This window comes from Aphelocoma coerulescens, chromosome 24 (assembly GCF_041296385.1).
Source record: "Aphelocoma coerulescens isolate FSJ_1873_10779 chromosome 24, UR_Acoe_1.0, whole genome shotgun sequence".
In the NCBI taxonomy this organism is placed as follows: Eukaryota; Metazoa; Chordata; class Aves; order Passeriformes; family Corvidae; genus Aphelocoma; species Aphelocoma coerulescens.
The window spans coordinates 6,208,755-6,236,192 of NC_091037.1; the positions used below are offsets into that span (position 1 = coordinate 6,208,755).

Sequence of the window (27,438 nt, forward strand, 5' to 3'; positions counted from 1 at the left end):
CAGAGCCTTGCTCTGCTCCTTGGGAGGCTCCACCTCCTCGGCCAAGCCACAAGCAGAGCCCAGACTCTGAGTTCCCCTGCTCTGGCTGCCAGACAGTACTTCCACCCCTGAGTAAAGTGAGAGTAAAGCGCAGCAAAGCACAACAAGGCCTGAGCTCTGCCTCAGTCCCCACTCCGAGCTCAGCTGGCCCAGGCCAGACCTCCAGCACTTCTCAGTGCGCAGCCTGAGCGGGGCTTTTTGCACTGACACAAACCCAGAGAGTGGAGAGCGCCCAGTTCTGCTCCAGTTTGAAACCCAACACGTTCTACTCGCTCTTCCCAGGATCTGCTCTCACAGCGACCCAGCTCCGGCTCCCTTTGCTCAGAAAACCCATTGCTGGAGGTCTGGGGGCTTTAAAAGGGCTCAGAGGACATCTCTGGGGTCACTGCCTGCCAGGATCACCTGTCCAGAGCCCATTCCCAATGGCAAAAGCTGCCTCTGCTGGCTCGAGCACTGAATGTTGCTCAGCAGCCTTCGGAGCAGGCAAACAGAGCTCCAGCTCAAGGATTTCCCAGTGATTCCAGATTTTCCTCTCCACATTTAAAGCCTCTCAAGTGAAGCAATGCAAAAATAAATAAAAAAAGCCAGGCGTTCCCGCTTATTGATCCCACCAAAGTGCCTGGGCCAAGGGATTCTCTTCCCAGCTCCAAGAGGGGTTGGAAATGAGGTGAGGGAAAATGTTATGCAGAGCAAAGCGTTTGGAATTGTGCTCTGGCATTGCGTGAACCCAAGTCTCCCCTTTGCGAAGGCACAGCTCCAAGGACAGCCTTTGGGGTGCTAATATTCCTTGGAAAAACACAGGGCCCAGCCGCTGGCTCCAGCTCCTCGCCTCTCTCCGGGGGTGGTTCTTTTGCACTCTTTTCCACGAGCTACGTGGAGCAAATGTGGAGGGAAATATCCAGCTTAGGAAAGAATGCTCCTGGTTTTGCCAGCACCTCGGTGCCTCAGTTTCCCCAGCTGTTCAAACGCATCCCGGGCTCCTGACCAGGCACTGCGTACCCAAAGCACTTCCAGGTGCTGAAGGGAAAGGCATTGTCAGGAGAAAATAGGAATGAAAATAGGAATGAAAATAGGAATGAAAATAGGAATGAAAATAGGAATGAAAATAGGAATGAAAAGAGCAAGTTGTGCTCAGTGGTTTCTTTTCTCAGGAACATCTATTTCCATGGCACAGCAGAGAATGAGCCCCCCAGCCGTGGTCCCTCCTCTCCCTCCCCAAGCCCCAATCCCTGCAGGAATGCAGAGCACACTCCTGTTTTGTATGGACTTGCTGGAGTCTCACTCAGCAGGCAGGGCTGAGCTCTCTTTCTAACTAAAGCTATAGCAACAAACCACTTCCTTTTTTACACTCCTAAAATTATCTCCCCAGCTTTCCTCCCTCCTGCACCTCTCCCCACCCTCACAAAGGCTCGGTATCAGCCCCGAGATGAGATGAGATGAGATGAGATGAGATGAGATGAGATGAGCCGTGCGTGGGAGGACACTCAGGGACAGTCGCAGCTCAGAATCTGCTCTGAACCTGGGGATGATCTTTATCTGCACAAACTCTTTCCACCAGCTGCTCCCAGCTGGGGCAGGACAGACCTGAATGTGCAGAGCCAGGGGAGCTGGCAGGAGGCTGCCCCAGAGTTTTCCTCAGAGCACAGGGAAAAGCCATGGCACGGAAGGGCTGGAAAGGATTAGCTCAGCTTTAGCTGGAAGCCCCATCCCACCAAGTTTCTCTCCTTGGAGATGCCAGATTGCTGAAGGGCTGTCACAAAGAGCCAGAGTTTCCATGGCCTATCACCTTCTCATCTCTCCCAGCACAAGGAATGGAAAACGTTTGGGATGGCTTTGGCAGCACCCCATCCCTGCCTCACGCCGAGGTACAGAGCACAGCCAGGGCCTCCTCGTGCCAGAGGGGACAGGAGCAGTCCCCACACACAGCAGGGCTGGGGATGTGGCTGCTCCTGCCCCAGGTGGCCACCGGTCACCTGGCAGTGCCACAGGGGGCTGGGGGCTCTGCAGCACCTCGTGTACAGGAACCAAACCAGAGCCAGCTGAGGCCACAGCTGGAGGTCAGCCAGGTCCCTCATCCCCCATGAGGTGTGGGGTGTGTGGGATGGCCACACTCGAAGGAGATGCAGCCCTGGGCTGACCCCAGAGATACCCCAAAACCTTCCCTGAACCAGCCACGCTGAGCTGGGGCAGCTCAGAGCCCCCCCAGGCTCTGCCCCCAGGGGTGGGGAGGTGCTCCCCGAGGTGCTGGGGGGCCCAGAGGGGTTCTCCAGGACGGAGGGCTCCCTACCTGTGTAGCCAGCCAGGGCAGCAGCAGGAATGACAGGCTTGTCCTTGTTCATGTCGGCCCGGTCCCGCACATAGTCCTTGAAGGTGCCCTTGGGCTTGTGGCTGGGCAGGGTGGCAGGGTAGTCCTCGGAGTCAAAGCTGTCGTAGGAGGGGACGCGCTGCAGGCTCTGGAAGGAGGACTGGCTGCTCCAGGACTGCGTCAGGCGGTCACAGCTGTCGTAGCTCTCAATGCTCTCGAAGGAGTCCTGGCCTCCCAGCTTACCTGGAGGAGGCAGAGCTGGTGAGAGGGGCCTGGCCAGCACAGGGTGCCTCACCTGGCCAGCACAGTGTGCCTCACCTGGCCAGCACAGGGTGCTTCCCCTGGCCAGCACAGGGTGCCTCCCCTGGCCAGCACAGAATGCTTCACCTGGCCAGCACAGTGTGCTTCACCTGGCCAGCACAGGGTGCCTCACCTGGCCAGCACAGGGTGCTTCCCCTGGCCAGCACGGGGTGCCTCACCTGGCCAGCACAATGTGCTTCCCCTGGCCAGAACAGGGTGCCCCACCTGGCCAGCACAGGGTGCTTCACCTGGCCAGAACAAGGTGCCTCACCTGGCCAGCACAGGGTGCCTCACCTGGCCAGCATGGGGTGCCTCACCTGTGCACTGTGCAGGCTCAGGGCAACTGATGCTGTCCCTTTCCATCCCATCTCCAAAGTAAGCACAGCCCAGGCCTGGGATACTTTTACCTTTGTCATTCAGAGCAGGGCTGAGCCCTGCAAAACTTCAGGCAGAGAGAGACGGGGGAAAACCCAAATCTGGCCTTTCTACCCAAGACTGGTGCCTGGGGCTGACTGGAAGTGGTCCCTCGTTTCCAAAAGGCAGTGTCAGAGACAGCGTTCACTTTAGATACCCAAGGCTGAGCTCAGGAGCCTAAACATGGGCACTCCAGGACCTCTTTATTCAGAGGGTGGGCAGGCCCTGGCACAGGGTGCCCAGAGCAGCTGTGGCTGCCCCTGGATCCCTGGCAGTGTCCAAGGCCAGGCTGGACATTGGGGCTTGGAGCACCCTGGGACAGTGGGAGGTGTCCCTGCCCATGGCAGGGGATGGAACCAACTTTAAGGTCCCTCCCAAGTCAAACCTTTCTATGATTCTCTGATTTCTGTGATTCTCTCGCTGCTGAAGGACATTGGGGGTCCCCAGTAAATCCCCCATTACATCTGCCAGCCCTATTCAAGCACCGCTCGGGCACACCCAGCTCCTTTAATTTGGATGTTGCCTCCCAAACTTTTTTCCTGCCCTCTGTTCCAGCCAGCCCCACATCCCCAAGCAGCAGCAGCTCTGATGGAGGAGGAGAGTGAATAGCTGAGAGCTCCCGCAGCTTTCTCCAGCCCTGGTGAGGTGAGCACAGCTGGCTTGTGTCAAAGTCACTCTCTGGGGTATTTTTAGCCGAAGCCAGAACATGAGAGGCCAGATCCTCAGCAATGCTGATTTACACTCCCAGGGCCGGCCCGTGCAGCCTCTGCACTGGAACAGAGCTAAAAAAGGACCCAAAGAACAAACTGAAATTGCTGCCTCTGATCTCCCTACGTTGCCGATTGCTCAACATCTTTCCTGACAAGCTACGAGCGTAACAGGATCATTCAAGTTCACTGATTTCCCAAACCCGGCTAAAAACAGCTGCTGGGATTGTGCAAGAGCTCCTGGAGAAATTTCCATTGGCAGAGCTACCCACAGCCTGGGCCCAGAGAGCAAATCCCGGGGGAAGGGGAACGTGGAAGGGCGCTGGCACACCCCCCCAAATATTTGTTGTGTTGTAGCTTGAAGAGCACTTGCTGTGGAAAGGCTCAACTACTGCAGGTCCTGCCCTGACTGCTGGCCCAGAACCATTGGGAGTTGGGATCCATTGGCTTCATTCTGCTGGAAAAACCCTGTTTCAAACTCTTTGTTCTTTGTTCTTTTAGTTTGTTGAGGATTTCACACTCCCATCCTTCCCTGAGTCCTGCTGAGGGGAACACAGCGCTGCTGTACATTAATTGGCATAACCAATTCCCTGAGCAGTCCTGCAGCCCAGGCTCGTTCACAAAAGGAATTAAAACCTGACAGAGATGTGATTTGTGTCAATCCATTGAAAATTCACCCAAATTCCTCCTAGCTGGAACAATCACGCACTTACTCAAGAGAAGCTGAAACGAGTTTGGCAGCTCCACTTCTCAACCTGATGCCCTCACTGACAGGGCAGAGGGAAACAACTCCCATGGGACCCCAAAATTCCCTCCTAAAGGCCCCAGAGAAGGCGACTGCCTGGAAAACCTTCACCCTGAGGTGATGCTGAAGGGCTTGACTTTGTGTCAGACTAACCTTGTAAGACAGGGCAAGGTAAAGAGGAACATAAATACAAATTAATTGGCCTCTGCTTCATATTAAAAATATTATATTATAAAATCTTATAAAATTATACTTTACCCCCCCCACCTCTGGGAGGATTTGTGTCCCCCAAGGGCTGAAATTCAGCACTGGTGTGAGTGCAGCCTCTTGCAGGGTTCATGTCTTTGCTAACAGCAGCATCAAGGGCTCTCTCTTCCCTCCCCTGAAACCATTTTTAGGCTTGCCACTGAGAACAGGCTCGAGGCACAGTTGCAAAAGCCTTCCTGCACCATTGCACTGTGAGAATGATGAAATCACCTGTGCTGAAGAAAAGGTCATGAAAAGGGAAAGGCACTGCTGAAACAGAGGCAGAAAAACAACCCCAAAAGGAGAAGTTTACCCCAAATTAAAACCCTGCTGCCCTTCTGGCTCAGGTCACCTCTCTCCGAGGGAGAGGCAATAACACAATTAATACCTTCCCTGTAATTAGCTCTCCCAGCTTGGAAAAAGAGTGAGAAAGCTCAAATGAGCTGCACGTGTGCTGGAAAGCAGCTCTGGCTTTCCCGGGAAGGCAGCTCATCCTCAGCTCTCCGGATCAATGGGTTTCACTGCTCCTCCTCAAACCTGGCTCACAGCAATGCGTCACCAAAACGCGTCCTGGGCCTGGGGACACCTGGCTTCCACCCAGGGGGGATGGCACGAGGGTCACATCTCTTGCCTGTGCCTCAGGTTCCCTGCCTGGAATCAGGAGATAATGATGCTCTTTGTGAGGGATTTTGAGCTCTATGGATTAAACCTTTGCTTTGAGCTGAGACAGAGCCACATCCCCAGCCTGGCATCACTGATGTGATCACAAAGCACTTGGGCACGTGGGCCCCAGGTGTTCCCAAATTCATAATGTTAATTGGGAAGGTATTTGGGCTCAGATCTTCCAAAGTGTTCAGGTGTTTAAATCCCACCATCCCAAAGAGGAACCATGTCCCTACAACTCTTTGAAGAGGAGCACTTGGGGGGTCCTTCAGCTCTGCTGCTGCCTCAGCCCCTGACACTGCCCCTCCTAACAGAGCTCAGGAACTGGTTACAGCAGAATATTTTGAACAAGCAGCCATCAGAATCCCTGGGGATAATGGATAAAGGCTTTGGATCACAGGGTAGAAACCTTGCATAGCAATTCCTGATGAGAACTTGTGAAGAATTTGTGGGGCTTTGCCTGGGCTCCTACAAAATGGGATTTCTACAAGCACCCAGCAGTTTGTCCTCCCTGATGACACAAAAGCTCATTTCAATTCCACTCATGTCCGACATCAAAGCACAGCACCAGAATTGCTGCATTTCTGCAGATGTGAAACAGGCAGGGGAGGAGAGGAAAGAAAGACCTTCCTCAAGTTTCCCCTGCAGAGAAAGGCAGGGAGGGCTCAAACCCACCAGGGAACCCAGCGTGTGTTGGGAGAGGGCTGTGTTAGCACTGCACAGCTCCCTGGCGGCCTTGGGAGCACATTCCCACGGGAGGGAAGGTGAGAACAGCAGGAATCCACGCCCATCCCGGCTTTAAGCCCGGCTTTACCTCGGCTGGCACGGCCCATGCACATGTTGTCCGGCGTCACCACCTCCTGCTTGATGGAGAAGTAGTCGTTCTGCAGCGAGTCCTGCGCCGGCTCCCGCAGCAGCACCGAGGGGTAATCGCTCTCGTACTTGAGGGACAGCAGCTCCTCCGAGCTGATGGGGTGCAGGGTCTGGTAGGACTCGGTGATGAAGCTGGGCTCGGAGAACTCGGAGGGGGGCACGCACTGGGCGTGCTCGATGCCGTAACCTGGGGGCACAACGGGAGCGTCAGAGCCCGCCCCAAAAGCAGCCCCAAGGGACCAGAGTATCCCCCGTGCCCACCCTGAGGCTCTGGTTTGGGCAAGGGTTCCAAGAGCGGCAGAGATGGGGTCTAAAAAACGCAGGAATTCAGCAAAATTAGATACCCCCAAGCATCTTCAATGTGCGTTGCACCAAACTCATCCAAAGGGAGGGAAAAAGCTGGAAAATCCTGGGGAGTGGAGCCTCAGCAAAGGAGCAACAGGGCAAAAATGCTTCACTTCTGATTGGGAAAGGCGAGTCCCTGCCACAGCCTCCTCTCCTCAGTGCCAGAGCCTGGCATCCCAATCCACAGAAGCACCGAATCATGGAATCATGGAATCCCAGAAGGGTTTGGGCTGGAAGGGAACTTAAAGCTCATCCAATCACACCCCCTGCCATGGACAGGGACACCTTCCACTGCCCCAGGCTGCTCCAAGCCCCAGCCTGGCCTTGGACACTGCCAGGGATCCAGGGGCAGCCACAGCTGCTCTGGGCACCCTGTGCCAGGGCCTGCCCACCCTCAGAGCAAAGGATTTCTCCCTCACACCTGATCTAAATCTCTCCTCTTCAGGTCAGTTCGGTTTTTTGCTGGTTCATGAAATATCTCTCAGATTTCCAATGCCCTTAAAGAACATCTCCAAAGCAGTGGCAATGGGAAGTGCAGGAGTGCAGATGGAGACTCATCTCTTTCCTTGCTAGGCTCCTCCCTGGCAATCCAGCATTCAGCCTTCTTCCCCCATTCCTGCCCTTTTTAAACAAATTTTTTACAATTCCCAACACTCAGGTGTGCTCAGACTGCTTTCAAGGCCTGCTGAGCTACAGCTTCAGACAAATAGTGCTTGAAAAAATCAGATTTTGGCACACAAAGCAGCCACCAAAAAGTACAGGAGGCTTCCAAATAAACCCCAAACCCTTAGAAAAACAACATCTCCCTTCTCATGGTGCAGCCCTATTGTGGTGCAGACAAATCTCTGCTCAGAGGTGCTTCCAGGCATGAGAATGGTGCTAATTGACCCTGCTAATTGAGACTTACTAATGAAGTAGTCTGAGGTGTAGCGGGACTCGGGGTACGTGGTGTTCACTCCGTTTGCTGGGTACGGTTTCACCTCTTCTGCAAAGAGGAAAGGAAGGAAATGTCACCCATCCGAAGGCACACGGAGCCGTGCAAGGCTTGCTGTGACACAGAGCACCCTGAACTTCCCAAAATCTCCTGCCTGGGTTAAACCAGGACGTTCTGAGCAGCAGGAATGAATTCAGAGCTGAAATCCCACAGAAACCTGCGGCTCACGGGGTACTTTGGGAATTCCTACTGCAGGTATGGCCAAATGTAAACAAAACCAACCCAACCCAACCAGCAACACCTTTCTCAGTCAGGTCTCCAGGAGGCTCTGAGCTCCCAGCTGCATCATTTCCTTGCTTGCCTCAGGCTTTGTCACCCCTTGTTCTCCTGGAGGTTGCTGAGCACACTTCCATGGGTGAGCTCCTGGAAAATTTCCCCACACAGGGACAGTTGTTTTCCTGGAAAAGCCCTATTTTTAGACCAGCAGTAGGAGTAGGGACCATACCCCAAACCCAGCTCCTCTAACCCCAAATCTGTGCGAATTCCGAACCAGTGCAGCCCCTGGTGCAGGCAGAACATTCCATGTTCAAAACCCCCACTGTCCCTGACCCCCCTCCTGACACAGACTCCTCCGTGTGTATATGGGCAAAATGCCAAATTTCAGCCTTTCCATGGGCACAACTCACTGGGAAAGAGCATGGAGCCCACCAAAGCATGGATTCCCTGCTTCCCATGGCTTTTTCCAAGTGCTTTACTCCTCCTGGCTGGGCTGAATCTGCTTTCCCACACAAAAGCCACCCTGCTCCTACCCTGAGCAGTTTTTCCATGAACACCTGACTCATTCCAGCATGGCATTCTGGGCAGGGATACTGGGATGGGAGATTCTCTTCCCTTTAACCAAAGCAGCGCCCCTGGGCAGCTCGAGGCTGGGTTTGTTTCTGGGAGGCTCCGTTCGCCTTCGAGGAGCCTAAATCTGGCCCTCTCCCCTGGGGATTGCAGGCTGGAAAATATTCCCTAACAAAAGGAGGGGTTGTGCAAACACAGAGGACTAATGAGAAACGCTCTGCTCCTCTCCCCACGGTGCCTGCCAAGGGGCAGGGGGTGACCACAGAGCAGGGCAGAACCTCGGGCCGCGCTTACAGCCAGATGCAGGGCACTGCTGGCTGCTGGTGACCGAGGAGGTTATTTTGGGAAGAAATTTGGAAAAATAAGCCTGAAAATACCCAAATCCATGCGGGGAGAAGGCGCCCATGTGCTGTTTTTAAACCCTGAGCAGCCTGTGGTACGTGAGTCACTCTGCGCTCACCGGGGACGGTGTCAGCGCAGGGGGCAGCAGGGTCACGGCCTGTCCTGGCACGACCCCGGGCCAGCAGCACGGGTCAGGCCGGACATCTCAGGGTTAAGAACCAACAGCCCAGTGATGGTGGTGCGGAAGGTGGAGAGACAAGCTGGAGCCTGGAGACACCTGGATCTCTTCCCACCTCACATCCAGGCACAGGGGGAGACCCCCAGCTCCTCCCACACGGGCAGGGACGTGGCAGGGACAGCTCTGTTCTGTCTGTACAGCAGCAGCACAGCCCAGCTCTGGTCAGGGCTGCAGATGAGCTCCCAGCTCAGCCCCAGGACTTACAGGGAACAGAAACCAGTCCTGAGGGGAGGCTGGTCTGTTCCTTGGAAGCTCTTTGTTACTCTCCAAATACTTCACTGGGAAATGTGTTCAGAGCCCACCAGAGGAGCCAGGGCCCGGCTTGTGCAGGAATGACAAAGTCACCAGTGAAACCAGACAGGGAACGGAGACTTCTTGGTTCCCAGGGCAACACCAACAGTGTGAAGACACAGAAATTCAGCTGTATTCGTTTTCAACCTTTCTGAAGAAGAGTTGCAGCAGACACAAAGATTTCCAGCCTCTTTGTAAAAGCTCCTCCCTGTCCCAGACCTTTTGTGCCATCAGTGCTGCAGTGTCTGAGCACCCACCCGTGCCAGTGCTGTCTGAAATTACGATTCCTGCTCTGCCATAAATCTACAGCATCAAGTCCATCTCCACGTGTGGGGGATCTGCAGGAAGGAGTTGCAAACCCAGCCCTGCTGCCTCAGCCAGTACCTGCAGCACATCCCACCCTCTCCAGTGGTGAGGAATACAGCCAAAATTATTCCTGCACAGCCCAAAAAATCTCCGAATTACAGAATCCCAGGGTGGGTTGGGTTGGAAAGGACCTTGAATGTCACCTATGCCCATCCATGGGCAGGGACACCAAGGAAGAAGGGCTGTGGGAAGGTGCAAGCAATGGCTCATTGCAAGGAAAAACTGACCTGACCACAAGGTTTGGCTTTGTTTGGTTAAACTGCTCGGTGTTGATCCAAGCACTCCGTGGAAAATATGCAAAACAAAAGGGATGGACCAGATTTAGAGCCCAAGAGCAGGAAAACAGCCCAGAGCCCGGGAAGGGCCGTGTTTACCTTCTGCAAACCACAGGTAGCAGTAAAATTAGTAATGGGCAATTAACATCCATTTGTCAATGGTTTCCTGGAAGGAATAACTGTGCTCCCCCTCCCCTTCCTGCCACCAGGGTCAGTAGGACAGCACAGGGGACATTCCAGGAAAGCAAATAGCTCTGCAGGGAAAGGAGCTGCAAAAAGAGCCCAGGTGTGCTGCAGCTCCTGCTTGTGGCTCAGGTAGAGGTGCTCAGCTCCTCACCTGCTCCTCAGAAACCATCCCAGTGTTCCTGGACATCCAGACACGGGAAATCAACACCCAAAATCAAAGTGCGTGTCCCCAGTCACTAAAAGTTAATGCCCTCGGATGCTGTCGTGCAAGGAATGGCACAGATGGCTTCTCCTCCCAGAAACGCTGGTTTGGGGGACATGAAACACCCCTTTTTTGGACATGGAACAAAGCAAAGCAGCTTCCAATCACCACTGGGAAATTTGGGTAAGATTTTGGCTGTATTCCTGTACCCAGCTCCAGTGGAGGAAATAGTAAAATTCACAATGGGAGCTGAACAGGCTGAGGAAAAACGCTTTGGAAAATCCCACCATGGATTCCAGGCAGGCAGCGCGTCCCTGCCCACGGGGGATCCCTGCCAAGCAGCTGGCACAAACACTCTGCCTCTTTGAGGCACTGCCAGGGTTCGCCTTGCCCGCTGCCGTCGGGATGCCCGTTTGGAATCCTGCTGAAAAGCTGGGCTTTGGAAGATGTTTTTCCTGGGGTTAAAGCTCAAGGTGAATGGAAAGCCCCAAAACCAGATGGGCCAGGATGCCGTGGATCATTCACCCAGGACACTCCAGGACTCACCTTTCTGCAGGATCTCCAGATGTTCCCAAAGGATGTCTCCCACAAAGTCAGGCGCCAGCTCCAGGAAGCACTCCTTGCCCAGGGCACAGAGGGCAGCTCCGTTCATGCAGAACTTCTGGAAATCCACTTCCTTCAGGCTGAACTCGTTCACTGCCCACATCACCCAGTCCCGCACGTGCGTCTCCGTCCACTGCTGGGGGTCTGCAGAGGGAGCCGGCAGTGAGCATCCACAGGCGGTTTTCCCAGGAAAACCGGACACAGAGAGTGCTCCAGCACTAGCACAGCCCCATCCATGGAGATTGGCAGCCCACTGGCACCAGGGTGTGAGGAACACCCCGCCCAGTCTGGATCAGCCTTAACACGGGCGCATTTCATCCAAGGAACGAGCCTTGGATTTGTTTGGGACTTCTAAAAATCCCATCACTTCTCTCACCCCCTTCTCCCACCCCTTTCTCCAATTTTCTTGGCTTCTCCCTGTCACCAGCCTCTGCTAAAGGGTCCCTGATGATTTCTCCACGTTTTTCCAGCTGAAGCTTCCCAGAAGCTTCAAGTGGTATTCCAAAGGCAATAGCACCTGAGGAGAACCAGCAGAGGAGATGGCAGACAGGGAGAATTCTGGGCAGCCTGGCAGGAGGACGCAGTCCCTGTGGATGCTGCAGTCATGGGAAGCCATGTCTTACCTTTGGGAATCCCCAGCCGCTGCTGCTCCTTGGCAAAGCCACTGAACGTGGCTTTCAGTGCCTGGGACATCATTTCCTTGCTGCTGGGGGTTAGTAAAGGCACATCCGCACATTCCATGTCTGAAAGAAGCAGGGGAGAAACGCGGCTGTGAGGACACAGGACTGGGAAAGATGGCAGGGAATGGCAGCCGAGTGCACGTGGCATCCCCGTGCTCCTGGAATGTGCTGCTGGACGGTGATATCAAGGCCTTTCCAGACATCAGCCTGCTGGGCTCCAGCACTCCAGGTGTGTCTGGAGCTCTGGAGCCTGGGAAATGGCTCAGCAGCTCCAGGCACCGAGGAAGGCCAAGAGTCCCACACCAGGGTGAGCAAAGAAGAGGGAGAAAAGCATCCCTGAATTACCACTCTGTCATCCCAGTCCAAGGAAAAGCAAGGAGAAAATGAAAGAATCCTAGAAGATTCTTTATCCTAAGAAATTCTTCCCTCTGCGGGTGGGGAGGCCCTGGCACAGGGTGCCCAGAGAAGCTGTGGCTGCCCCTGGATCCCTGGAAGTGTCCAAGGGCAGGTTGGAACAACCTGGGACAGTGGAAGGTGTCTCTGCCCAAGGCAGGGGGTGGAAAGGGATGGGCTTTAAGGTCCCTTCCATCCCAAACCATCCTGAGATTCTATGACCCCACGAAAAAGTGAGCTGACAGCAGACTGAGAGAGGATGGGGAAGCGGCAGAAAATCCATTTGAGGGGGGAAGGAAAACAAAGAGCTGGAAAATCCCACATTAGTCCGGAGTTACGTCATGCACATCCATGGCACGGAGCGGCGGGTGAGTCACCGACAACGCCAGCATCCCATGGGACAGAGGAGCCAAGCCAAGAGCCAGGCCTGGAGTCAATCCTGACAAGGAGCAAACCTCTTCCTTTCCTTTTTTTAATGCCTTTTTCGAATTTATTTGGAAGGAGGCGAATCTTTGTAGCCAAAGAGTCTCACAAATAAAAGCAACCATTTGAGGCAAAATATGTGAGTCAAGGTTTGGCTCTTTTTCCTGTACTTTCAGTATTCCTGAAAAACGTCTTTGATGGAGAAGGAAAGCCTTGAACAGCCACCATCCCAAAACCTGCACTTGGTCGGCCTCCCATGGAAACCTTCCACCTGAGGTTGGTTCAGCACTGCAGCCTAGTGGAAATTTTCCATGAAAACTCAGTGGAAAAATGATGCCGTGGGCAAAGTCTTTGGTGTTCTCATGAATATCTGGATGCAGACATCGAAAATCAAAGAATTCCCTGTCTGGTGGAAACTCGGCCACAGTGGTTTCCCATCGCTCCAAGTTCGTTAAGCTCCTGATTGAATAAACCTTTACACCTGCAAAATGCTGCTGAGGGCTTGTTCCAGGCAGTGTTGGTGTACTCCTGAGAAAACCTGGAGTCAGGGATGGAAACAGCTCTGCAGCCACTGGGAACAGCCAGCCCAGCTGCTTCCCAGTCTGCCCCAGTCTGGAATTCCTGCTCCACTCAACTCCTCCCCAGCCAAGCTCATGGGCATCATTTAAAGGCCAAACAACACAACACTGGGGTTTTTTTCCAAGAGGGAGTCTGGGGGTTGGGTCAATAGAATTCCAGGGCAGTGGTGGAGTCACCATCCCTGGAAGTGTTTAAGAAACGTGTGGATGTGGCTCTTGGGGACATGGGTTGGTGGTGGCCTGGCAGTGCTGGGGAATGGTTGGACTCCATGATCTTGGAAGGCTTTTCCAACCTAAACAGTCCTGTGGTTCCATGGATAAAGCTCCACATGCAGCTCTGTAGCACAGGGTGAGGGTGACCACGCTGCAAAGCGTCCCCAAATCATCCGCTGGATGCTCCCAATGCAATTCCACTGCCAAGCCAAACAGAGCAATGCCTCTGTCCCCACTTCTGCCCCTTCCACCTCTCAGCCCCTTCAAAAATTCCCCCTTCCCTTTGCATCTCCTCCAGCCAAGTCCCCAGGGCTCTCAAGAAACGATTTGCAGACCCTTGGCTCAGGTAGGAGCAGTGAAACTCCCACCATGGAGTCTCTTGGGACACAATTCCTGCCCTCAGCCCACCACACAAATCCAGGGTTGCCTCCACGGCGGCAGGATCAGGACCTTCGAAAGCAAATCCCCCCTCCGAGGGCTATTTGGCAAATTACACTTCATTATTTACTGGGTTTGGCTGCAGAGGGCACGGAAAATGAGCAGCCACCGTCGCTATCTCTGTTCTCCATCTGCTGCTTGAGATAACACCGGGAGAAAGTGGCTCCGTGCCCCTTTCCCTTCATCCTCAAGTTACATTTGAATGCTCTGCTCTCCCTGCTCTGTGGTCACAGGGACCACCCAGGAATCCACTCCCTCTGCCTGCCTCAACGGCAGCTCCCGCCTGCTCTGGGAAGATGAGTCAGACCCAGGCTGAGAAAACGGTTCTAACCCCAGTTTTAACACTGCACCACCTGTGAAAACCCGTGTGGAGGTGCCCTCCTTAGGCCAGACACCAAGAGCAGGGTGAAAAATGGTATTTTTATCTCTGCAACAGCAGGGCCCCATCCCTGATCCTGCTCTTTCGTCCTGCAGCATCCGTGGGGTTGGCTTTGCACAAACGCAGCGAATCAATTTTTCGGTAGCGTGGGGATAAGGTTTCGGTTTAGGAAGGTGAACGCTGAGCTCTGCACAAACAACCTGTCAAAACAGGGGAGACTTAAAAGTGATTCCCAGGGAGAGGTCACAGGGAAGCAAACAGTTGGTTCCCAAATAAAAATAAAAAAACCCCATGCCAGAGGAGGGTTTCCATTTAAACACCCAAATCAGCCCACGTGTGCATTTCAAGGCTTCTGCAAAATATGTTGTGCTTGGCAGATTTAGGACTGAAACATCACCTGCTTTATTTCCTGCGAGGTCACAGCCACTTGTTCACGTTTCTGCCAAGGACAAAGCAGCCCCAAAGCCCCAAACCTGCAGAAGCCTCAGTTGGGTCAGCAGAGTCCCAGAGCTGGGGAAAACTCACCCAGGGAAAGCTGAATGGATGTGTGAAGCTCTGCAGATGTGTTTGGGGACAAGGCTTGGCTGGGTGACTCGAGAAAGGTGGGGTGGATGGACAGGTCTTACCCTAAATTCTGCTGCTTTGGGGATACTGAAAGCATTTAAATAATTAAATATTTATTTAAATATTGGGGGGTTTATGTGCAGGGAGCATGGTGGCCTTCACCCAGCTCTGTGCAGGGCCAAGAGTCAGACTCAGTGATCCCTGTAAACCCCTTCCAAGCTGGAATATCCCAGAACTCCATGAACTTTGCTGGGCGCAGGGAAATTCCTTCCCATGGAGGCAAACCCAGCGTTGGCAATGTCCTCCAGCCCTTCGCCTCCTGTCTGGGACACCTAAAGGTCAGAGCCGAGCAGGATTTCAGGAACAAAAGCAACAAGCCTGGCTTAGCTGCCCTGGTATCAGCTTTCAGTGCCATCTGAAACTTGTTTGCACGATTTTAATCAAACCTCACACCAATAAAACCTCTCCTTCAGTGCTGCCCACAGAGCATAGTGCAGGGGCCGGGGCGGGAGCCAGCACCAGGCCCAGCTGTTCCACCTAAACCCAGCTTAGCAATGCCAGGGCTTTAATCCCAAAAGCAAGCTCAGCAGCAGGGGCCAGACTGGGATTCCTGGCTGGGTTTTACGAGCCCATCGGAGCCCCCCCGACACGGCTGCCACGTGCACTGGGCTGCGTGGATGCCCTGTCCTCGTCCTGCGCCGATGGAGCCGCCTTTGATTTCCCTCCTGGGAGAGCAGGCAGGGAGTTATGGTTGGATTTTTAAACAGTGCCAGGAGCTGCAGTCGCCCTGGAGAATCGTGTCAGCAGCATCTGTAGAGCAGAGATGCGGAATTTGCCTCGCACAGGGACAGCTTTTGTCTGGCTGCAGCTTTCCAAGGCAAAGAGAGATCTGGGGGCTCCACAGCTTCTCCAAACCAGGCCCCTTCAGCTCCCTGTCATCCCTGGGGATGGGATTTCAGAGAGACAAGAGGATAAAACACCCTGACATCACCCTGGATAGGTTCTGTGCTAAGGGGGACCTGCCCAGATCCCTCCAGCCAGGGGCACGTGGAGCCTGAGAGAAAACCAGGAGCAAAGAGGCCAAGATCACCAAGTTCATCTCCCAGCCGAATTCCCACTCTGCTCCCACCAGGCCCTGCATGTGTAAACTATTTCCACACATCTGATCTTTTTAAAGGACTCGGATTTACAAACTTTAGGGATTTTGACCTTAAAACGCACAGAACTCCTCTGCACGCCAAAGCACTCGCAGCTGATTGCAGAAGGAAAATAAATGGCAGAGAAGAAAGAAGGGATGCTCCGAGCAGAAGGACGGGAGCAAAGTCATTTTTCAGCCGAGTTTCCACTCGGGGTCAGTGACTCCTCCTAGCTCCCCTCGGCCACTCACTTTTTTTCCATCAGAGCCGCAGCATGTCCCTGTGTGGGGTTTCACCCAGTAGCTGCTGGAAATGGATGTGGGGAGGGTCAGAGCGGAGCCATCTGACCCCACAGCCACCTCCTGTCCCTGCCCGGATGGATGGATGGATGGATGGATGGATGGATGGATGGAGGGCAGGACACCAAGATCTCCTCAGCCTTCCCTTCCCAGGCCTGGAGCACATGGATGCCATGGAGATTCCAGGCCTTTGGGTGGCTTGGCAGAGGCACAGGGACAAGGGGGAGAGGCTTTAAAATGAAATGGAGATTTAGATTAGATTTAGATTAGGTTTTAGCAGGAAATTGTTCCCTGTGAGGGTGGGGAGGCCCTGGCACAGGGTGCCCAGAGCAGCTGCGGCTGCCTCATCCCTGGAAATGTCCAAGGCCAGGTTGGACAGGGTTTGGAGCATCCTGGGATAGTGGGAGGTGTCCCTGCCCATGGCAGGGGTGGAAATGGATGAGCATTAAGTTCCCTCCCAACCCAAACCATTCCAGGACCCACGGTTAAATCTGGTTTCAAACAAGATCATTTGCAGGGACTGCGCATCCAAGGGCTCCATGAATTCATGCCTGTGTCCCTCAAATCCTTGAGCCCTGAGCCCGCTGAGATCCCCCTGGAGCCCCCATCCCATCCTTCTGCAGCTGCCCACGCTCCAGAGTGTCCCCCCACTGCTGGATGAGGATGGAGCAGGAGTTTCCCAGAGGCTCTGCAAGGGGTGACAGAGGTTCACTTCACTCTCCCACCCTCTTCCCACGTGCCTGCGGTGAGTCTGTGGCCACTGAGCCCACGATTCCCCCCTCCAGCCCACAGCGAGCTCATCCCCCTGAGCCCCCTCTGGCCCAGCCTTCCCCAGGATCCAAACCAGGGCAGAGTTGGAGCACAGATTTCCCAACGTCCCCCAGCTGGGAGGGTTCAGCAGCCGAGAACCTTTCCCAGGATCAGAGGAGACTGAGGAGAAGGGGGCCTGGAGCCGAGACCCTTCCCACGCTCCCCAGCGAGGCCGCCCGGGCACCGCGGAGCCACCACGTCCCCACCACGTCCCCACCACGTCCCCACCACGTCCCCACCACGTCCCCATGTCCCCAGCTCGGGTTTCCAGCACCCCCAGGCACCTCCAGCCCCTCGGGCAGCTCTGCCTTTCCCAGGTGCCCCCCGCCCCGGAGCAGGGCAAACAACCCTGGCTGAGCCCCCTGTTATTTAGGCAGGATTAGGCAAAAATTTGTGTGCACTTTTGAACTGTTTTCACAAGCGTTGCCTCTCACTCCCACGCAGGAAGCAGGAGAGGAGCCGGCCTGTTCCAATTAGGGCTCCTCGGACCCAAAGGGCAGCGAGATCCGAGGGGGGGAAAGGGAAAGTGGGACAGAAAGCTGGAAAAAAGGGACCAGAAGGAAATCTGGGTGGGGAGCAGGGCTGAGCACAGTGAGAGGTGTTTGATGAGGCTGTGGGGATGGGATGGGAGCAGAGAAGAGGAAATTTGGGTCCCCTTCCTGCAGCAACTCGCCAGAGACTGGCCCTGCTTCCCTCTGCAAGGATGGCACAAAAGGTGCAGACATTTGCTATTTTAATTTAAAATAAATATATTTCTTAAAAAAAAAAAAAAGAAGAAGAAAAATGAGTATTTTTTTTTCCTCCTTCAAGCAGTGAAAAATAAATACTGTGAGATGAAAGCTGGGCTTCAAGAGAAAAACAAGAGAGGAAACCGAAAGCCCACACTGCTTAGCGCTGCAGAAAGCCCAACAAAGCCGGCTTTTTTCCGGCCCTCAGCAGCTTTCTTAGGGAGATGTGGTGTGCCATGGGGGCCAGCTCTTCCCCGAAAAACCAGCCTGAACACTGCCCTCCCTAAATGCAGATAAAAGCATTTCTTACCAAGTCTGGGCTCTCAGCACTTGGAGCAGCAGAGGGGAAGGTGCAGCTGCGGGTGAGGTGTTGGGATGCTCTGCTCGGCCTCTGGTTTTGGGGTTCAGCCCTGTGTGCCATGAGCAAAGCTGGACACAGAGCAGCCCCCAGGTGAGGGAGGGCTGGGATTGGCTCTGGGGCTCTGGCAGCTGCGAGGAACCAGGTCCAGGGAAAGGGTTCTGCAGCCACCCTCAGTCACAGCCCGCCCTGCTCAGGCTCCTGCTCCTTCTCCTCCCTCCCTCTCTCTGCTTTACAGTGTGGGCGTTGGATGGCAATCCTGGGAAAGCAGCATCCTTGGGAGTCCCAGGAGCTCGCAGGGGAGCAGCCTGATGGGGAGCTCACTCCGTCCTTGGCTTTTGTGGGACAGAAGAGGGAATGAAGTGCTAGAGAAAGGCCAGGGCCAAAGCTGAGCTAAACCACAGCCCCTGAGTCAATGCTCACTGCAATTACGGGAAAGCTCCCGCAGCTCAGCAGGCCCAGGGCCCACGGCTCCTCTTCCTGCAGCAGCTCAGGGGCTTCCCTCGGCTGGGGATTCACTCCATCCTCCCCATTTCAGCTGCTGGAAGGCGCACAGATGGATAAAGCAAACCCTGGGGAGATTCAGCCACCTCTGAGCCTGGGGAACATGGCCATGGTTTAACGGCGCTCGTTGGAACCATCAAAGCAGCCAGAAACAAGCTTGGTCATCAATAAATTCCCATCATTGGGGCCCAGAGCAGCTGTGGCTGCCCCATCCCTGGGAGTGTCCAAGGCCAGGTTGGATGGGGCGTGGAGCCACCTGGGGTAGCGGGAGGTGCCCATGGAATGAGATGAGCTTTGAGGTCCCTCCCAACCCAGCCCATTCGAGGGTTCTAGGACGAGATGCTACAAGGCCGGAGTGGTTCAGCTCCAGCACCACCATCAGCTCAGCACGAGACCCTCCCACTCTTGGCTCAGCTCTAAGCGGCCTCTGAAGTCCCTTCAGATTCGACAGCACCACGACCTAAAACTCCCACCAGCCTTTCCCGAGCCCGCTGGCCTGAGGGCAGAGTCTGGGTTAATTAAACCCCCGTGGAGGCTCCACCTGTCCAAACCCCTCCTGTGCCCAAACCCCTCCTGCTCAGGAGGCAAAGCCTCTTCTCGCAGCCATCCGGCCCTTCCCTCCCTCTTTCCCAATGGAATATCACAGGAGCGGCGTCCCCTCTGGAGCCGGGATTAGCACCTCACTTCCAGGGCCGGGATCGCTCCTCAGCAGGGCTGGGAGGACCCTCCCAGCCTGGCGCAAACCTGTGAGCCACGCTTCCCGCAGGATAATCGCCCTAATCCCTGCTAACCGCGCCGCCAAAGAGCTCTAATCCCCGGGCACGGGCACACGCGCGCTCCCGGAGCTTGGAAAAGCCTGTAATGGACACCCAGCCCCGCTGGAAGCAGGTCAAGTGTAACCAGCCAGCCCAGGTCATGCCCGTGGAGCTGCTCCACCTCCGGGAGATGCTCCTTTCAACCAAACCCAGCTCCTCGCAGCCCGCAGAGCTCGGATTGCTCAACAGCAACGGGGGAAAAAGGGGAAGAAACTCTGCCAAGCCCCAGCGCTCGGCACCGAGCAAACAACCGAGAGATTCCCGCGCCGCTGGCACAGAGCCCGAGGCGTTCACGGGGCTCACGCCTGCGACCAGAAGCCGCTGGTCTCCCCTCAGTCCCAGCCGTGCCCCCGGAGGCTTCCAGGGCCGCAGGAGCTCAGCCTGAGCCCTCCCAGAGCAATCCCAGGCTGGGCTCCGGCGCTCAGGGAGGACCCGGTGCTCCAGGTCATCCACACCCAGCATCCCTGAGAGCTCAGGTTCCCTTTCAGCCAGGTTAAACCTGGGAATTCTGCTCTTCTCTCCTCAAGTCTCACTGATGATGCCATTTCTGGCATCTTCGATGAAGAAGGGATGGCACTGGAGGATTTGTCACAAGAGAAGGATGAACCCATCCCAGAACCCTGACACGGATTTTTCCCGGGTTGCAGAAGCACCCTCAGGATGCCCCCAGGGTACTGCTGCGATCACCCCCGGGCAGCTCAGATGGAGCATTTTTCCATCCATTCAAACAAAGCCTCAGACTCTTCTCCCTCTCCTTCATCATCATCCAGGAATAGGGACAGACACAAAGGGGATTCAGCTCCAACACCTCCAGCTGCTGCTGCAGGCTGGGGCTGCCAAACCACGCGCCAGAGTCTCCCAGCAAGGGAGAGCAGGGATGCAGCAAGGCCAGGTTGAGGATAATTGGCAGAACATCGTGTGGGGAAGATGCTGTCAGGATGGGAAGTGTGAAAAGGGAAGGCTGAGATCTCTTGGCAGGGCTGTCCCCTCGCAGCAGGAGAAAGGCCAAGGAACCTTCACTCAAGCTGAGCTCTTTCATCACCCACAAAAGGATCCCAACCCTCTGAGCCAGCTCAAACACACCTGAAGAACAAACTGTGCCAGCACACTTTGTGAGCAGCCGTGCGTGACCTCACAGCTGGGGATGTTTTCACCCCACAATCCCCACGATCCATGTGCAATGACTCCATGCCCTGGATAGAACCCCATCATTTGTGCTGCCCGTCACCAGGACACGAGACATTTCTGGGGCAGATGGATTCCAGAGATGTCCCTGCTGCTGGGAAATCACTGGTCCTAACAGGAGCCCCACTTATCCGTGCCTTGGGAAGGGATTAGACACGGAGATGCTCAGCCAAACACCTCCCGTCTGTCTGTCCCGAGGAATTCCCCAGCCTTCCCCTGGTTTCCCTGCACAGACTGATCCCTCTGTGTCCCGGCCCCAGCCCCTGCCCCCGGGCTGAGCCAGGGCCGAGTCACGCCAGACACGAGGGCAGCACATGGCAGGACAGTGGCAGTGCCCTGGGGCTGCAGTGATGTCCAACCCCCCGGATATGTCCGTCCACACCACAGCCGCTCCCCAGCTCCGCTCCCCAGCTCCCATCCCTGCCCCGGGAATGTTTGTCAGAGCCGCAAGGGAGGGACGCGCTGGTGGTGTCCGTGCACTCACGAGCGGAAGGTCCCTAGGGATGGTCCTACGGCTTCCTCAAGCCCAGAACATCCCCACGGGATGCTGCCAGCACGAAGGCGGTGATGCGGAAGGATCAGAGGATGACGAGGCAGGGAGGCTCGGCAGCTCCGGGTCACCTCCGCTCCCCGCCCCGGGCGCCGGGCGCTGGGCGAGCCCTGCACCGCTCGGCAGCTGCAGATTCCTGCCTGTCCCACCCCCTCCTCCGCAGCCTTCCCGGCCACCCCTTCCCCGCGGGGCAATGCCAGCCAGACAGCCGGGATTGCTCAATGGCAGCTGCAAGTCGCAGCGCATCGCGTCCCCCCGGCTCGCAGAGGGATCACGGCTGCCCTGCCCACAGACAGCCCTCGCTCTGCCTCAGGCTTTGCCAGCTTCCCTTTTTTCCACGCATCTGGGAGTGCTTCGGCTCCCTGGGGGTGTGCAGAGGAGGAGGAGGAGCCCAAGAGCTTCTCCCTGTCCTCACCTGTGACCGCCAGCTCGCCATGTCCCCCCTCAGCCCTCTGTGCCCAGGGAGGTGCCGCTGCTCACGAGGACCCTCCCTTATCAGCCCGAGCTGTCCCGGTGCCAGTTGCAGTTTCCAAAGGCGGAGAGGGAAGATTAGGATATTTAGCTTTGAAATCAAACAAATAATTGCCCAGGCTTTCTGCAAACAGATCAGGGTTGGGAGGTCAGAGAGCAGCTGGTAAATCTCAGCACTGTTTGCTCTGCCTAAATAATATTAGACCGAGGATAATCAATCATTTTAATCAACAAAAATTATTTATAACTCCTCAGAGCAAACAGTCAGCTCTGCTGGCAGCTGCCAGGGGATGGCAGGTAACAATCCACACACCTCCAATTCCCCTGTGTGCTTATGGATTGACTCCATTGCATCCCTGGATTTACTCCCCTGAAGATTTGCCCTCACAAGTGCCTTGACCCCTCCTCTCTGAGGGCGTTCCTGGCCAGGGCTCACAAACACACACTCAAACACACCCTCAAATACACGCAGATCCCCCCAGCAGCCACTCTGCAGCTGAAACCCAGCCCAGGGCAGCTCACAGCACTCACTGCACACTCCAAGCTCTTTCCCAAGCTGCATCTCCCAGTGCAGCAGCATCCCACCGGAGGGGAGGGAGAACCAGCTGGACAGGAGAGGGAAAAGGTGCTCCCTCTGCTTTGCCACCTGAGCCAGCCCCATCTCCTCTGCTCTCCCCGGGCTGTGACTCTGCTGATGCCACCACGACACCTCCACGGGCACCACTCGTGTCCCACACACTGCACACCCCCCAGCCCCGGGACAGGCTCTGCGCTGCAGCAGATGATCCCAGCAGCCACAACAGGACAGGAGCCTTTTCCTGGCTGGGCTGGAAGCTGTGCAAGCCAAGGGATCGCTGAGGAGAACCAGGGTCAGCTTCCCATCTGGGACCAGCAGGGAACCAGGGACAAGGCCATCCCTGGATGCTCCTGCCAGCCCTAGACCATTTCACCTCGCTGTCCCCTGGCCAAGCTCAGCTTCCCCAGTGATGGAGGCCAGGAAGGGGCCTGGGAGAAACCTGGAAACCAATGCTCTGCAGCCCGCGCCAGCCTCAGGAACAGCAGTGCCAAAGCGATTTCATTTCACAGCTTCCCAGGAACAATTCTCCTGTTTTTTTTCATTTTTAAGCAGACAAGAATACAAACAAAGGGGATTTTCCAGGAGAGCCCCAAGATTAATCCTCTCCATCCCAGGCTGAGCTCGGGGCTCCTGGGCTTTGCCCAGATGTGTGACACCACACAACATCCAGGTTCCCAGTATCCTCAGGCACAGCAGCGAGGGTTTTCCCAATCGACCTCAGGAAGCTCTTCTTTTACAGCTCCTACTTCTAGGAAACTTCCCACCAGGGAAGGGACCAGTGCAGGAATTGGGCCAGACCAAGCCCTGGGAAGATGAAGGTGGGAGTGAGCTGGGGAAGGCGGCCAGAGGCGAGCTGGGCTGCCCCATCAGCCTCAGTCATCCCCATCCCAGAGCCAAGCGCTGTCCAGGATGGGATTATGTCACCTCCTGGCCTCAGGCAGGAAGAGTGAAGGGCAGGCAGGGATAAACCCGAGCGGCTGGAGGGGCTCGGATCTGCCCAAAGGAAGCCTGAGCTTGGAAACCTCGGTGAGGGCTGGGGGAGAGAGGCCGAGGCACTCCCAGGCCTCACATCCACCCCGCGCAGCATCCGGAAGCTATTAAGGAATTACAGCCTCCCTGGCCCCGAGCCCTCCCCGGCAGAAGTGCCTGGGAGCAGATGGTGAAAGGGCTGATTGAATTCGGCTGCTCGGGCCAAGAGGCTCTTTAGGAGAGACTCAGTGGAGGTGGGGGTGGAGGGGACGGCATTTGGTGACTCGGGAGCTGGGAGCCCTTGCCAGGAACTCCAGGAATCCTCCATCAACCCTAACGAGGCTGGAGGAGCTTTGGCAGGGACTTGGATGTGTGGTTGGAGGGGTGTGAGATGCCCTTGGGAGCTCCTGGTGCTCCAGGAGTGACTCCTCAGTGATCCAAGGCTGGTTCCTCTCCATCTCCAAGTGCACTGGACCAGCTCCATTCCAGGGAGGTGGGATGGCCCCAGGAGCTGTGTGATCCCAACTCTTGATCCCAGCTGAGGAGGAGGCACAGGAGCTGTCAGTCCAACAGCCCTGCCCGCCCCCGGGGCTCTCCTCCCAGAAAAATGCAGGTTTGCAAAGATCCTTCATTCCCAATTTGGTTTAATCCCACCCCATTCCCAGCGCCCACGGGAAGGCACCGGGCATGGGACCAGACCTCCCAAAGAGCGCTCAGAGAGGGATGGAACTCCAGTCCCTCTGGATGGGGAGGAGGTGGGGAAAGAAGACCAGGATGAGAGAAATGTAGGATGAAAAAAAAGCCAACAGGAGGGGAAAAAAAAAAAAAAAAAAAAAAAAAAAAAAAAAAAAGGATAAATGTGCTTCGAAAGTCATCCTTGGTGCCAGCCCTGCCGGAGGTGATGCCAGTGCCTGGGCAAAAACACTGATGCAGGAACCAAACACTGAGGCAGGAACCAAAATTGCCTGGAGATGAAGGAAGGGATTAAACCCTCCCTGGGAAGTGGAGGGGAAAAAGGAGGAATGCCCCAAAAACCAACATAGCCCCAAGCTCCGGGCTCCCTGCCCTGGCCAGCTCCAGCTCCCCACTCCCTGTGTCCCGGGGGAGCCAGGCATCGGCTCCGAGGCCCCCGTGCCATCGCCTATCCCCGAATCCAGCCCTGTTTTTCTGAGGGAGAAAGCTGCCGCGAGTCCCCGCGGGATCCTTGGCCGGCCGCCCCGGCTGCCCGAGGTTGGGAAATCGGGAGCCTGCCCGGGCTGTGCCGGAGGGCCGGCACGGAGCGCTCCGTGACCGTCAGGGGATCTTTGCGGAGCAATCTTTTCCGAGACAAGTCATGAGATTATTTCTTGCCTGGAATTTGCTCCCGCAGCTCCCATCGGCCCCGGACTGCTGAGTCAAGAGACCGCCGGGGCTGTGCCCTCCAGATGAGTAAATAAGTTGCCATGGGGAGTGCGGGGGGCCGGGGGGGGCTGGCGCCCGGCGGGGCGCGGGATGGGGCAGGGAGGGGACCCGATGACTCCCGAGCCTTGGGCTGGGGATGGAGCCCGGTTTGGCAGCCGCGCGCGGAGTTAGTCACCAGATTAGCGAGCAGTTACACACGCGGCTTAAAGGCACATCATCCTCCCCTGCCCTTCCCTTCCCTTCCCTGCCCTGCCCTCCTTTTTCTCCGGGGTTTTGTCCCCCGATTTCTTTCTTCTTTTATTTTTTAAAATTTCTTTCAGCCTAACTGTGGCTCTCAGTGAGTGCCTGGGAAGCCACGGGAGGCAGAAGCCCTTGAAGACGCCAAAGGGGGAGAGGGTCCAGCCCGGGGGTGACACAGCTCGGGGCAGCCTCCCCTGACCCCCTTCCCTCCCCATCCCGCCGATCCCTTCCTTCCCTCCCCATCCCGCCGGGCAGCCGGGTCACTCTACAGGATCCATATGGCCCCGGCCGCTCGGGCTCGGCTGTTTGGAAGCAGGGATGGTGCGAGTCATCCCGCTCGAAGGCAAACAGGCGCAGGGCCGGAGCCTTTCATGTCCCGGCCTTTGGAGCCAAATTCAAATCTGGAGCCGCTTAAAGGGATGGGAAGAGCCCCAGCGAGGAACGGCCCCGGCTACCGGGACAGCTCCGAATCCCAAATCCTGCTGCTGCCGCTGGAAAGGAAAACTTTCCCAGCCTTCCCAGAGCCCAAACTCCCCGGCAACCCTTCACAAGGATGGGGTTGGGAAATGCCACGGGCTCGGGGCACCGCGATGCCGCTCCCAACCTGCTGGGCTCCTCCGCCGCCTGGGGATGATGCCAGGGATTGAGTAAAGGAGTTTTTCCTCATTTCCAGCTGCAGACCAGGAGGAATTGCGTTTGCTGCCCTCATGGAGCACGCTGAGGGATGGAGCAGTTGGGTAACGTGCCTCGAGCACTTGAAAAGAGAAAGCTCTTGGCACTGCATTTTCAAACCGCTTCTAACAATAATGGGTAAAAAAAGAAGGGGAAAAAAAAAGACCCAAATTTCACGTGTTCCACTCCATCTTTTTTTAATTTTCCAGTGGAAAAAGCCAGGACTACTCAGCTTTTGCAAGTTGTTTCTTCAGAGGGTTCAGGTTTCGGTAAACAATTGCTCAAAACTAAAAGGTAAGAAAACAAAAATCCCCTTTTCTGCTTCCAGAGCAGTGACCAAAACTCACTGGCTTTGCACAAACACACGCAGGCACCTCTGAAGAAAACTTTCATGTGGGTCAAAAAGCCGCAGTTCGATTATTGTGATAAAAAGTGCTGACAACGGGAGGAAAACAACAGAAAACAACCTCCAAAGCACTGCCCGGTGTCCAGCTCCAGCTTTTGGGGTCTGCTGGTGGCGGTGGCAGCTTCCCTGAGTCAGCAGTTTTGTCCTGCGGGGCCACCCCAGGAGAGGCAGCATCCCAGCGGGAATCCCAGCAAGCCCCATCCCGCCGTGCCAGACTCTTGGTTCCCGAGGGATGCTGAGCCCCTCGCCTGCCCCAGTCACCCAGCACCCCCAAACTGGGAATTCCGGGGGACATGGATGGGTCCAGCCTGCCTGGTGCTGTGGAGGAGCCAGGGAGGAGCCGGACAGGGGAACACAGACCATGGAAAATGGGAATCCTGCAAGCAGAGGGAGACCTGGAGCACCCGACTGGGGATGTCCCACTTCACTAATGTGGCGGAATGGGAGCACCGCGCCTCAGTTTCCCTGAAAAACAAGGTCTCATCAAGCCTTTCCTCGACAACTTTTGGGGTCCGAGACCCCAAAGCTTTACCAAAAAAAGCTGCATTTAAAGAAAATCCCAGTCCTGGGCTGGCTTCTCCCGCACTCCCCACCAGCCATGTGAAGAATGCCTTGGAATCACGTCAAGTATTTGGGATGGGATGGGGGGAGAGGGGGCACGGCGAGGGGAGAGGGGGAGCTTTTGACTCAGTGTCTGGCTTCTTTCATCAATCCCACATTCCTGCTCATGCCATCACCCTCCGGGAAAGTGCGACAACCTCCAGAATCCATGTGGAGCCAATTTAGCATCCTCTCCGTGTAAGAAAATGCATTCTGTTCATTAACAAGCTCTGGATGCTCAGCTGGGGTGAGGAGGCAGCCTGCAGCCCCACAGCCATCCCAGAAACTGGGATTCAGTGGGGAGATTTCCCACACACGGCCCCATCCCAGAGGAGAGCAGTGCTCCCGGCACACCCTCCCTCCCAGGACATTTGTTCCGGCCCAAATAACCCCGGGGTTCCTGCACCAGCCACCTGAGCTGGGGGTCTCTGCCTTTTCTGGCTTTATAGGAGAGGTTCAAACACGAGGGAAAAGGCTGGAAAGCAGGGAATTGCTGGAGCAGGGATTGCTGTTGTGCCCAGCACCAGCTGGGAGATGAATGAATGGGAATTACAGCCCCAGAGCCCAGTTCAGACCCAGACAGAGCCCTGCGACTTTGCACATCCCAATCCACAACCGTGGCTGTCACCAGGACTCCAATCCTCATTCCCAGCCCAGAGGGAGCCACACAAACGAGGGGATTCTCCTCATTCCCAGCCCAGAGGGAGCCACACAAACGAGGGGATTCTCCTCATTCCCAGCCCAGAGGGAGCCACACAAACGAGGGGATTCTCCTCTCTGGGGAAGCAAGCCGCGGTGTCTCGGTGCGTTTGTGATGTTTTTCTGGCAGGTTCTATTTATCCAGGAACCAGATGTGGGGCTGAGGGGCTGCGCTGCAGCAGCTTCCTGCTTCCCTGCAAACACCGGCTCCACCTGCCCTGCCCAGAGAGCCAGGACACAGCCTGGAGAGCCAGGAAAGTGCTCAAGGTCAGCACGGCCGGGGAGGGGACAGGGGAAAATGTGGCACCTGCCCGGTGCTGCTCAGGGTCATTGCTGCCATGAGCTGGTGCTGCTCATGGGGCAGAGGAGCAAATCAGGTCTTGGATTTTTGGCAGTTGAGTGAAAAAAACCCCAAAACCTCAACATAAAA

At 55.8% G+C, this 27,438-nt stretch overlaps 1 protein-coding gene across 5 annotated transcripts in view; it reads right to left on the bottom strand.

Moving 5' to 3' along the window:
* Positions 1–27,438, bottom strand: part of ETS1 (ETS proto-oncogene 1, transcription factor) — a 72,170-nt gene that overhangs the window by 13,148 nt on the left and 31,584 nt on the right. For all 5 annotated transcript variants that reach the window (XM_068994667.1, XM_068994665.1, XM_068994666.1 and 2 more), the window contains 5 exons: positions 11,544–11,663; positions 10,864–11,064; positions 7,545–7,622; positions 6,234–6,479; positions 2,327–2,587 (listed from right to left, as the gene is read on the bottom strand). In XM_068994667.1, coding sequence (XP_068850768.1) covers positions 2,327–2,587; positions 6,234–6,479; positions 7,545–7,622; positions 10,864–11,064; positions 11,544–11,663 — 906 coding nt within the window. The remainder of the gene's footprint in view (positions 1–2,326; positions 2,588–6,233; positions 6,480–7,544; positions 7,623–10,863; positions 11,065–11,543; positions 11,664–27,438) is intronic.